General features: G+C 40.0%; 1 protein-coding gene across 14 annotated transcripts in view; it reads right to left on the bottom strand.

The window, feature by feature from the left end:
• RAPGEF6 (Rap guanine nucleotide exchange factor 6) overlaps nucleotides 1-13,073 on the bottom strand; it is a 124,009-nt gene that overhangs the window by 90,265 nt on the left and 20,671 nt on the right. For all 14 annotated transcript variants that reach the window (XM_014253127.2, XM_014253130.2, XM_014253126.2 and 11 more), the window contains exons 2-4: nucleotides 7,619-7,689; nucleotides 6,934-6,990; nucleotides 5,932-6,015 (exon numbers count right to left, since the gene is read on the bottom strand). In XM_014253127.2, coding sequence (XP_014108602.1) covers nucleotides 5,932-6,015; nucleotides 6,934-6,990; nucleotides 7,619-7,689 — 212 coding nt within the window. The remainder of the gene's footprint in view (nucleotides 1-5,931; nucleotides 6,016-6,933; nucleotides 6,991-7,618; nucleotides 7,690-13,073) is intronic.

Here is a 13,073-nt window from a genome sequence, read left to right on the forward strand (position 1 = left end):
CAAATATGTTTGAGAACAAAGTTACATATATCAAAATTTAAATCATGGCATTTTGTTCATCTTTATATTCTTCAAATTGCAAATCTTTAATCTCACTTAAATACTTACTTTCCAACACTAACAGTCTTTGGAAAAGCACATTAATTTCTGTGTTTCTGGCACTTCACACAGAATAGATACAAACACTCTTAACAGTCATAGTCAGTTGCAAAATATAGTAAAATATTGTTACTCACAAATACTAATACAAAACAAGCTATAATAATGTCAACCCAAGCTGTTGCTCAGGATGTAAAACTGGAGTTCCTCCTTCATTATGACCATTTTCTTGATCTAAGCATTTGGGTCCTCTCCTTTTACTAAAGAAAAGAGAAATGGCTAACTGAGTCATTAATGCATCTACAACTCTCATGGAAAGCTATCACACAACCACGAGACCATTACAAAAAAAAATAATTGTTTTTAGACAAGACATGCACTACATGAGCAGAACAATGATTCCAATTATCTCCACTTGGGAGATTTTGGAAGAACTGGGAAAAGAGAAGTGTTTGTTTTAGTAAGACTACATCTTGAATGTTTCAAGAGTTTGTATTTTTCCTTTAGAGGTTCAATTCTCACAGCTGTAGGAGGCTATCAGCCACATAATTGGCTTCAAAAGTTCCTCCAGGTCCTTGATATATCTCCTATGGCTAACCTTGCTGTGAGTAATCTCCTTCAAATATCCTGTTCACATGAATTTTCTTCATTAACAAGCGAAGTTAACACAAAACCTCTAACTTGCTGACATTATTTTCCTTCCACAAATCTGTCAATCCTGTTCTTTTATTCTGGCCATCACTTTCATGTTAGAAGCAAATTCTTCTCCTCTTATGCCAAATCTATTAAAAAATCCATTCTCCAGGCAATAGGGCAAACAAGATTATACCATCTTTGTACCTGGTATTACTGACTGATCTGCCTCTTAGCTTAAAAATCTTGCAGGGCTTCTCTCATTATGAGCCAGTGTCAGAATATTGAATAGATTTATTGTACCTGTGGGGTGGGTTCAGCACTGGCTAAAACGGCCAGTGCACCCACCAGAAGCATGTACTCATTTCCTGCTGCGAGATATGAATTAGGAGGAGGATAAAGCAGGCTCAAAACTTAAAAGGTATAAAGAAAACTTTATTAACAGAACTAAAAGAATAATAAGAACCAGAATAAAACCTTCAGAACACTTCTCCCCTCCCCACAACCTTTCCTTCCCTCTGACAACGTAGAGGCAAAACCTGGGATTTTCAATCAGGTACCACCTCTATAATAGTCTTTCATCAGTTCTTGTAGTGAGAGGAGTTTCTCTCGCCATGCCATGGAGATTTCTCCACAATAAACAGTTCTCCTGTGGCTTAATGTCACAGCAAATCAGCTGCCTGAGGAAAAAAACATCTGTTTACAGTGTCAAAGTCCCTTCCATGCCTTGCAGCTTTCTCAAAGTTGCTTTCATGGGCCATGTCAACTTATGGGGTACTATTTTAAGGATGAGCTCTTCTAGCATAAAAATCTGAAAGTTCTCTTCTTTTATCTCTGGCTTTTCTTCTTCTATCCTTGGGGCAAAGTTTCTCATCTTTCTCTCCAGTTGAAGTCTCTCATTGGATTACAGCTTTTCAGCATCCACACACTCCAGCACAAGTGCCCTTTTCTCATGGGCTGAGGGTGAATGCTGCATCCCCCCCATGCACTTCATGAATTACAGGGAAAAAACAAAGTCTGATATATCAAAAATATATCTTCACCATAGCCTTAGAAAGAGAATTTCAGCCCAAAACCAAGGCATCTCCTCAATCTCCTCCTAACTAGAATCTGACTCCTTCTTTACCGATTTGTGTCCCATGTTGTTTTCCTTACATGTCTTAACCCTTTCATTTTCCTGATTCGAGAGAGAATTGGTGTTCGTAGGTTCATTTGTTCTCAAGTTCTATCAATTAAAAGAGTTTTTATGGAGTTCAGCAGCGCTGAACCGTTGATCTCATCCAGGCTGGGATCAGGGAGATGGCTTGCCGTGCCTCTCGCTGCTGCTCACGGGGATTTTGCTGACACCGTGTGAGCCGTGCCGGCTGCTGCCTTCACTCAGCGCTTTTCTTCATGCGGAGTGCCGACAACACGAAAAGCTGCTGCTGCTGGTTTTGTCCTTCTGTCCGCAGCACGGCTGGCTAAAAGCAACTAAACAAAGTTCATCGCGAGCCCTGCTGAGGCAGCCACAGCCATGTGCCGCTGTCCTGGATGCACCGACTGCAGCTGCACAGTCCCGGCCCACAGCCACCGCAGCCACATGGCTGTTCCCAGGGGCGATACAGCCCCTGCTTAGCGTGGCCCGGCGGTGCCGCTAGAAGGAGTGGCTGGCTGTGCCGGGAAGGGGCCCAGCCCCGCTGGGAAGGGGCCCCAGCCACGCACCCAGACAGGCCCCGGGCTCGGCAGCCCGCTCACCACCCCTCAGGGGACAGAAAATCTCGGCCAGGCAGGGCCACATGGGGCCGGCCTGGCCCAGCTGTGCCCAACTGGCACCCAGTTACCTCTTCAAAAGCTAGAACAGAGAGATTTCTCGGGCTTACCTGTCTCTAAAATGTGAATCTCACAGAGGCGGACCTAGCTTCTAAATGGTTCAATAGGCTGTCAATTCCCAGAGCTAGCCAGCTATTGGTTTTTCCTAGGCACAGAGGAAGCTCTTAGGAACCTGTCCCAGAAAAATCATCTCTGTGGGTGGCTTCTTCCCTCCTCACTAATAATCAATTAATGCAAAACCTGCATAAACTGGATGCAAGTTTTACTCCTCCAATATTTAAACCAATTTCTGAATTACAACTTGAATACAAGTTCATCAAGTCAATAAAAAAGCCTTTTTCAAGCACAGTGAGCCCCAGTTTCCATCCTTACTCATTCAAATACATAGACAAAGTTAATAATGGTAACTGACCATCTCCTTATGTTTTCAAGGGGCTAAGCCTCTTTCAGGTTGGATTCCATAGAACATTTTATTTCAAAGAGTTCTGCAGAAAAAAAAAAATAAGGTTTCCTGAAGCTCTGATAGACAATGGATAAAAGAGGGCATGCAAAAAGCAGGATAGCAGTTTAATTTACAGTTGTTTACTACAGTCTCCTCCTATATATCAAGGTAGTCACAGGGCAGATGACAGAAAAAGGACAACTATTGTGAGAATGTACTAGGAAACAGTATTAAACCATAACCACCTTCCAGTGGCAGAGATTATTTATGGAGACTGCGAGGATCTCACTAACAATCAATTGTAACAGCAGTTTCTTATATAATTGTTAAACAAAAGTCACTGGGCAGTTAGTTTCTAGTGCAATGCTGAATTTTGAAAAACGATTGCTACATAAAACAAATTGAAAGCAACAATTTCACAAGAAAAAGGGGCCTTAAACCCCATTATTGCCCAGGAAAAGAGCTTCCTCTAATTGAGAAATACTGATATCCTGCTTTTACAAAGCAAACTATTTTATAAAAACTGTTGCAGTACTCTGAAAAGAACCCTAAAATGTACAGAAGTTCTTTAAAGACAAACTGTTTGTCAAATGTTCCAGAGGACAAATATGAAGCTGAAATTAGCAACCTGGCAAAGAGGTAACTGGGGCGTAGGGGGTGTTATGAAGTACATAAGCACTGAGTTTCAAACCAGAATCTATTTGCTAACTATGATCTGTTTTATATAATGCCTCCATCTACCCAGTACTTCCAGAACAACTTGGCTCTTGACCTTTTCAGAATTCTAGGTCTCCAGATTAAAGCTTAACTCCTCATCTTTGGTAGTAACCACCTTCCTCCCATTAAGGATTCCACTGTGGTCCTCTTTCATTTACCCTCTGGACAACTCAAAGCCATCATTAGTCTCCTGCATCACTCCTGTGCAGAAGACACCTGTCTTTAACCTCACCCACCTCTGCTCACATGTTGATATATTTATACCACATTCAACAAGTCAAAAAGGTAAGATTTATCTGATGCCATGTCTGGGCAGCACTAAACCTATCAGAAATCCAAGTGGCTGAAGGGATGTTTCCATTCCCTTCAGCAGCCTCAGAATACTTTAAGTGTGGTTTTCATTTCACTCCCTACTCTTGCCCACTACTTCCCTACCATGAAAATTAAAAAAAATCATAGATAAAGCAGTATCCCGCACAGCTTTCTTACAGATGTGTAGTTAAGCCTCCTTCCAGAATGACTCTTTGTAGGCACATAATCAGGAACTTGGTTGAAAACAAAGAATGAAGAGTGACATTAAGTATTACTTTTAATGTAATTAAAATGCTGCTAATTACAATTATGAAAGAATACTTCTAACTTATCCAAGGCACTATTTCATATGAAATTAGCCTGTGTCTGGTGGCTGCAGCTCCCTCAACTAGAAATGTGACAGATATGGTATTCAGAACAGGGAAAGTAACTGAAATTTATCCCACTCTACTGAAGGAAAAAAACCCAAAAAACAACAAAAAAAAAATTATATGTAATGCACAAACATGACTATATTTCAAACAAAATGAAAGTGAGCTGAACACCCTAGATATCTATCAGGAGTCCATTCTCTTCCTTTCCACATGATCTCACCACCCAAGGAGAAAGAACATCCCGGGAACCACCCTTTATAAGCTATAACCTGCCAGTGGCTCCATCTAACAGAACTCTCTGACCCTCTCACCATCTTCATTATCCATAGTAAACACAGCTGTAATCTTGTGAATTAACTATAACAGGTCTATTTTGCCCTTTTTTTTTTTTTAAAGGCACAAGAAACCTTACAGGCAATGGTGCTTTTTAGTGACTTACTCCAGGTTTCGCAAAACAATGATTTTAGAGAGTTTTTATGCAAACACCAGCATGTCATGTCCTCGCTTCTGGTACTCCTGAACTTTTAGTTGACTGATCATAGTATGACTTTGGTTGAAAGGGACCTTAAAGCACATCTCGTTCCACTCCCCTGCCATAGGCAAGGACACTTTCCACTAGACAAGACTGCTCCAAGCCCTGTCCAAGCTGGCCTTGAACACTTCCAGGGATGGGGCAGCCACAGCTTCTCTGGACAATTTCAGTCAAGGACCTCCAACCACTCAAGGATTATTATCCTCAAGGATTATCCAATCACTCAAGGAGCATTAAGTGTTTAATATCCAGCCTATAACTGAGTTGAAAAATTCATTCCTATATGTTCTTACTAGTACTTACTATGAAATTCAAGTACATGGAAATGTTTCTAAGCTGGACTTGGTGTTAAGTCTGTCTACTCACAGTCAGCTCATGCTGAGTCAAGTGAAACATAGTGAAATAAAAATAAGTGATGTACAAGGTCAAGCAGAGTATTACACTCTGAGTACTCAGGGTGTTACTTGCCCAAGTTCAGCTCCACTCTAATAAAGTGCTTCAGTGAAAGTATGTCAGTGTTCACTGTGTCTTAACCCAGAGACACAGATGGGCTCCTGGCACAAGCTCTTCACAGCTGATGCTGTTGGCCCCTTCTTTCTTCACATAAAAATCCTATGTGCCATTAAATACAGCCTCTGACCAAATGGCAGAAGCTATGTGATCTGCAGTTGTATTTTTGCAACAGGGAATTCTATCCAGAACAGTCACACAGCACAAGTTATTCAAAGAGACCCCAAGGTAATAAGCTGACTACAAATTCTCTTATAAACTTAAAAAGCCGAACTAGATTGAGTGCAGTATTTCACAAAGAAATTTCAACGTGCAGAAAAAGAACGTGAGAAAATTTAAACTGAATTGGCAGGACACTTCTTTCACTATCAAACTTTATTATAACAAAATTATGAAATTATTTTAAAATTATTTTAAAACTACAGTAACACAAATACATAGGAAGCATTTATTTTTTTTAGAATTGCCTTAAATAACAACAATAACTCAATTATTTTACATACCTGCAAGGTGGCAAAAACATTGAATCCTTCATGAGCACAGATCCAGAAAGCAGGATATACCAGCATCTTGCAATAGTTTCTGAGCTGTAAGAAAAGAAATCACTGATATGTACTTTTCCTTACAGCACCTTAGAATTACGTTATCCAAAATATTATTGTAGTAAAATAATGATTTATCCTTCTACCAGCTCAATATGTAAGAACCTGGGAACTTCAACTGGACCACATTTTTTTTTTTAAATATTCACGTAAAAAATGTTTCTTATACTTTACATTTTGCCATTTAACGCAGCTTAAAAATTTACTTTATTAAAATGAAATTTTTAGAGAAAACATTTTATTCGAGTGAAAGTATACATGAAAGCTATAAATACAGGACAGCACACAACCCCACACATAGACACTGACCTGCTACTGCAGCAGGTGTGTGTCACACATACCCACTACACCAACTAGCAGGTGGCATCTCATTTAGACTCATGTGCTGGAAGCTGTGCCTTATACATAAACTAGGACTAGCTGTGACATGATAAATATGCCATAAGCAATATTAAAATATGAGGAAAATAAAAGTATATTTGGCTCTCAGCAAGGCCCTAGAGAACCGTAAGCTAAAATATTAATTTTTGCAATGTCAAGTGATGGTGTTTGAGCTCCATCCCTCTCCAGTGCAGGCTGCTGCGACAAGGAGCCATGGATACAGCGCCATCTACCGAGTGTCACCATGGCTCCCTCGACTGCAGAGGGGACACTGCCCACCTTTCAGTCACCTCCTGTCACTGATAAACACATACACCCCGCTCTGCTGGCCCTGCGAGACGGGCTGGGAAGTCATGGGCACCGCTCAAACATCAACACTGTAGTACTGCTACAACCGCCTCTGCCAAAGCTTTTAACCAATTATTGACAATGACAGAAAAGCAAATGATGTATGACAACATGCGGAACACTGGGCTTGCTCACAATTCTGCTGAAGAACTCCAACAAGTGCTTTGTACTCACCAAAAGAGAACCTGGTTCCCCTTGTACCTCTCATAGCGGGCACTTGACGACATTATTCTGAGGGAAGAGGAGGAGAAGTTTAAACTCAATTTTAATCCACAAAGATCATAAGCCATTAATCACCGCATTTCAGTAGAATCACTTTCAGGCTCTAAGACCTCAAATTCAACTACTTGTTTTGTTTTAAACAAAGGATGTGCTTAACTGGAAAATACAAATTATTACTGTGTTCTTCATCATCTAAATATATAATATACAGCATGTTTTCCAAGTGTTTAAATCACTCCCACACATTGGAATTACCCATAGCAACAGAAATGAAAGAACTAAAATACTTCCAAAGTACTTTTTGTGCTTTGTTAGCCTTCCATTTTATGGATTCTGAGAACATCTGAATGTCTGAAGCATTGAAAAGCTTTTGTAATCTGGAGTTAAGACAGGGCACTGTCTAGTATTTTTATAATTTACCCTTTGTAGGCAAATGGGAGTAAGCTCTGCCTTCCTTCTTAGAGAAGCTAATTAGTTTAGATTCTGTGCCCCATTATTGCAGTGACTTAACTCAGCAATAGATTTGGCTAATGCTCTGCCAACCCCAAATTGCAGGCAAGACAAAAGCTCTGCTCATCTCCACAAAAAAGTCATAGATGTAAGTGTGCTAATAAAAACAAAATGCAGCCTACTTCACCTTAGCTGATGTTCCCTGAAATGTGATAGTATGTCCAGTCCATGAAGGAAAGAATATATAGTATTCAAGTCCTAAAAAAAAACAAACCAACAAGTTAAGCAATTTCATTCACATCTAATCACTCAGTGTTACTTTTCAGATTCTGCAGTAAATTACACAGAATTGTACAAAGCCCAGATTAATATGTAGGTCAGGACACACACAGACTTGAAGAATCCTGTCTACACTTGAGCTGTAAAAGTGAAAATAGTGAAGTGCAACTGATGCATAAACACTGAAATGCACCTGAAAAAAAAGATCTATTAAAAATATCTCGGAAAATATTATTTATGTGAATGGATACAGCAGCAAGCAACATATGGAATAAGACAAATAGAGCACTCCTATTCACCCAAGGTCAAAAATTGTTGAAACTTTCTACGATCTCTTTAAAAAAGGAATTTTTCAAAATTGTGAAAACCTAAGCCACTATGTAGGATGCAGAGAACCACCAGAGTACCTTTACATAGCAAAGGGGTTATATTTAGAGAGAAAAAACTTTTTCATGTCCACCACAGACCTAGCTGGCAGGCCCACTACAAACAACACCATCCTACGGCCTCTCTTGCTCAGCCCAGTCCGTGTCTGGTGGGAACATCAAAAAGTACCTCAAAATACTCTTTGGCAAAGATGAAAACAATAAAGCTTTAGAGGTCTCTCACTCCTACTAGCACTAGTCAGCATCACATCAATGTCATCCCCTAGCAAACACAGAAACAAAAATATCAAAACATGAAGATTATTTCACTTTATAAACTGGACTTTACATAGAAGCTGTAATACAGCTGTTTAAACTTCTCACCAGACAGTCCTCTACAGTCACAAAAATATCTGTGCTGATGATGCAGACCACATGGCAGGGAACAGCTCACTAGGGCTATTCATCACTTAATTTACTGTCCTGAACAGGTGGGCTGCTAGAGTCAAATACACACATAACAAAATCATTATACACCACAGGGCAGTCTCTCCAGCTTGGCCTTGGAAGGTATGTTCTGAATTTTCAAGTGCTGCATTTATCCAGTGTTTACAAAAGATAAATCAACATTTATGCTGGCCTCAGAATTTACAGTGGATTTACTTCAGAAAAGTTTTTTGATTTCATAGTCCATGTTTAGCAATACAACTGATATGGACTGTTACATCAAATGAAAGGTCAGAAATAATAGCAGACCACATAAAACAAATAAAACTCTGATTCTTTTTCTAAATGTCATTACTAAATCCCATGAAAATTAAACAGAAGGCCTGAATTTGTAACAGATTTACAAAGCACTCATTTCACACAGTCCAATCTCATTTTAATCCTCCAAGCTGCCACAAACATGATTTTATTAGTGAAACCATCCAGAAGCACTAGCTATGGATACACTTCAAACACACCACAGCTTGCCAGAGGTGGGCACCTGGCAGCCAAAGGGTCATTTCAGGTAAACAACAGTTCAATTACTGAGCTTTCCCTGTGTCTGACCAGAGAACTACCTCAACTTCTCCACCAGAAAGCATTAGGCACAGAAATGCAGCAACTATATATACAGACCATACAGTGGCTTAGCAGTTAATATTTGACTCTCCTAGGCCAAAAGAAGGATACTCACAACTCCTGTAAAAGTTGACCAGCTAGGAAAGAATCAGTATTTTGTATTAAAATTAAAGCTGATTTTTTTAAGTCTTTATAACATTGTGCCTATATAGGTTTTCCTGTTTTCCAGTACTTTTTTACATAACTGAGACTAAGATGTAACAATATCTTGAATAGATAAGCAGTTCTGTAGTTATGAGTTACAGAAAACTGTAAGCCTGTGTTCCCCCTTTAATCACAAAGTTTTTAACTTCTGCATAAGAAAAATGACCAACCACATCCTGACTTGTAAATTATTCTCTGCAACTTCCCAGAATGCAGCCCCTTTGAAAGTTCACTCAGCCTGGACTGACTCCTGCACTCCACCTGCAACACACAGGACTATAACAGTGCTGTACTGGTCCACTGAGATGCTTGGTGAACAAACAGTTGGTAAATCACAGAGATAAACATTTGCTCAAAGGGATACATGTCTGGAAAGCATCCCCCAACTCCAACCTCATCTGTTGAGATGAACAGCAGCAGAGAGAACAGCTGAGCAGAGCACAGCAACAGGAATGCAAAGGTTCCTATTCCCTCACACAGCAGAAGGCATTTAACTTACACTGCTCACTAATAATGCTCTAATGTTGATAAAGGTAATAAACTTCATGATAAATGTAGTTCACTAGCCAGCCAGGTGACACATCAACAAGCTAAACACATTAGCTACTCACACAGCTTCTATAGGTGGTTTTAAAACAGGATCTGTAATGCTTTCCCTAAAAATACGATTTTTAAAGCAAACCCCTCTCCTAGTCACACAGAGGAGGTGATTCTGGGTGCCACTGAGCAAAAGAACTAACTCAGCAATCTCCTGGTCAGGGCTGCGAGGTGCCTTTTTCTACCAGTACCTCAAATGTACCCAAGCAATGTGTTTTCCATGTCCTGGTGAAAAAGCCTTTTCTGCTTGCTTAAATAGATACAACCAGGTAGAATTCCTCCTCTCCTTCACATGCCACTTCAGATTCTAACATGGAAGGGTATAGTACATGTGGTGCATATATCCCAGTTTTTCCCGATTAAATTAAAATTACCTATAAGTCACAGTTTGTCACGTTTTCTTCAATACTTCCAACTAGTTTCAGACTAAGTGCTTAAAATAGCACTGAAATTACATTTGACGTACTATATTTAGAGTCTCATTCTATATTTTTGCCAGCAAGGAACATCAATTAATCCAAGGATGGCTGGACATGGGCAGGAGCTGTGGCCACCTCGTGGACTGAGGCGGAAGTCCAGCTGCACCACGCTCCCAAAAATCCTCTTCCAACAGAGCTGAAAGCATTTGTTTCCCCAACTCATAGCTTACAATAGCTTCTAATATGTTTTTCAGATTTTTTTTTTTAAACAGATTTATTTCACTGCAGCAGTTATAAACAGTGGATAAGCACATAACCTCAGTACAAAGGGTAGAGATCATTTCCACAGATACTTTCCAAAACTCATTACGAAGATTTATGCCAAAGGGCAACATTCAGCATCATATCAGCAGAACACAAAACATCTGCTGGAATTTTACAGCCCCTTTCCATAGCCTTCCTTATAATCTCTTTACTTACTTTTTTCTGTCAGAATCCAACCAAGACACAACTATTGATGAAACAATTCCACATGCTCTAAACTAAACAACAAGGTCACTATGATTTTATTTTGCAATCTTTTCTTCAGAGCTTTTCATCAGCTGAAACAATAGCTGAAACTGAAGCACAGGATCTACCTGCAAATGCTATGCTGTCTTGGGTTGCAGTGCAAGATGCAACCAGAAGTATGTATTCTATTACCATCTGTTAAAACCAGCTGTGGCAGTGTTCTTTATCTCTTCCATGACCTATGCTCCCTCCAGGGGGATATTTGCTGTTAGTGGGACATTGTCTCACTGCACAACTGATAAAATTATAACATCCCATTGGGAGATGCTCCACCCAGGGGGAGGAGCCCAGTATTCCTACCTGGATATAATCAAAGAACAACACAGGCAGCCTTTCTCCAATGGATTCCCAGAGGAAAGACCAGACCCATCTACACCACTGGACCTTCAGTGGAAAACTACACCCTTCTACAGGATCACTGCTGCAACAGAACCACATCTGTCACTCCAGGAGGACTGCAGCCACCATTTAACTGGACTGCTACCAACACCCTGACCAACAGGGTGTCAGGCTGCATTCTGCCAGTGGGTTGGGCTTTTTTTGTTGGAGTTTTGGATTTTTTTAACTACTGCATTTTTATTTTAATTTCCTTAGTAAAGAACTGTTATTCTTATTCCCATATCTTTGCCTGAGAGCACCTTGATTTCAAGATTATAATAATTTGGGGGGGGGGGGAATTTACTTTTTTTTTTTAAGCAGATACCTGTCTTTTCAAACCAAGACATATGCCCACAACAGATTCTTCAATCTTTGACAAAAAACAACTTTGACTAAGGTTATTTACAGAGAAAGTAACTCACATTATCTATCCAACTAGCTAAAACTGTGGTTCCAGCAATTCAAGGGAAGATGGGAAACTGGGAAAAGAGTAATCAGGCAGTTGTTAATTCTGTTAGAAAGGCGATTTTCTGTACCATGGAGAGGAAACACGAACACCATGACCACAGTGATCCTGCACCAAGCTGCCCAGGATGGATCATTCTTTGCCTCCAGTTCACACAGCAGACGTGTTTAAAGAAAGCAGAGGACATCTGTGTCTTCAAATTCTTCCCATGACAGAATACATTGTATAAAACAGCGTGTGCCTCAGCAGCACTGCAGAAACCAAGGGATGGCTCTGTGGATGGCGCTGTTATCACAAGAGCATGGTCACCAGTAGCCTCAGCTTCCTTCAGCACCAGTTTTTATCATCTCCAGCACACACATTCTTCCAGCAAAAAGCTTATGCAGCTGCTAAACCAAAGGTATGAGTTTGGTATGAAAACACAGATTTTAGTAACAACATCATGTTATATAAATATATATTCTTTCACAGTAACATCCTCATCCCAACATAGCTAGAAGTGAGCCACCTCAATACCCAGACCACTTCTCATTTTCCCTGCCAGATGCTAACTCTCAGAGATACCATAAGAGGGGAAAACAAAAGAAGCATCAACAAAAAAGTCACTACACAAAAGTAACCAGCTAACTACCACCATCATCCATTTATCTGAAAATATTTTGCTCCTATTTTTTTTGCAAGGATGGTGAAATATTACTTTAACTGTTAAGACGTAACTTTTTAAAATAAAAAGGTACAGTTAGCCAGAAAAAATCACCAGGAGAATATAATCCAAACTCAAAGTTGCTGAGGAAGTGCTGGTCATCCTGAAGTTTCACTATTGGCATCTTTTTAAAATATGACAAAAATCTGGATGCTTCTGAACAAGCAGCACAGTGCAGGAACACCAATGATGAGCAAAATTTGCAAGTAGGTATTGTTTCCTTTTGCTTCACCCTCTTTTCTCACGCTATCTCTGGCCTTTAATCCAAGAAGCATCTTTACAAAGCTTGGAATTAAGGCTCCAGTGGAACAGTGGCCTCAAACATGGAGTTCTGACCGCAAAGTTTCCCAACCAACAATTCCAGCCAGCACAACTGTAAATTCACATGCTGCATCCAGATTTAAGTCCACAACAAGGTCCAAGACAAATCCTTCTGCAGTGTTTAAAGGATGTAGAAGGAGTGAAAAAAACCCAAAAAAACAAGAACTCTGAAACAAGGATGGAATGATTGCATCAAAAGCAACTTGGCCACTGAAATACACAATACAAAACACTAATGCTACACTTTATGCGACTCCAGCCAGGTGTTCCAGTAA

The sequence above is a fragment of the Pseudopodoces humilis genome, chromosome 17, assembly GCF_049639895.1.
Source record: "Pseudopodoces humilis isolate 2021_Gansu_Grassland_sample_001 chromosome 17, ASM4963989v1, whole genome shotgun sequence".
NCBI lineage: Eukaryota > Metazoa > Chordata > Aves > Passeriformes > Paridae > Pseudopodoces > Pseudopodoces humilis.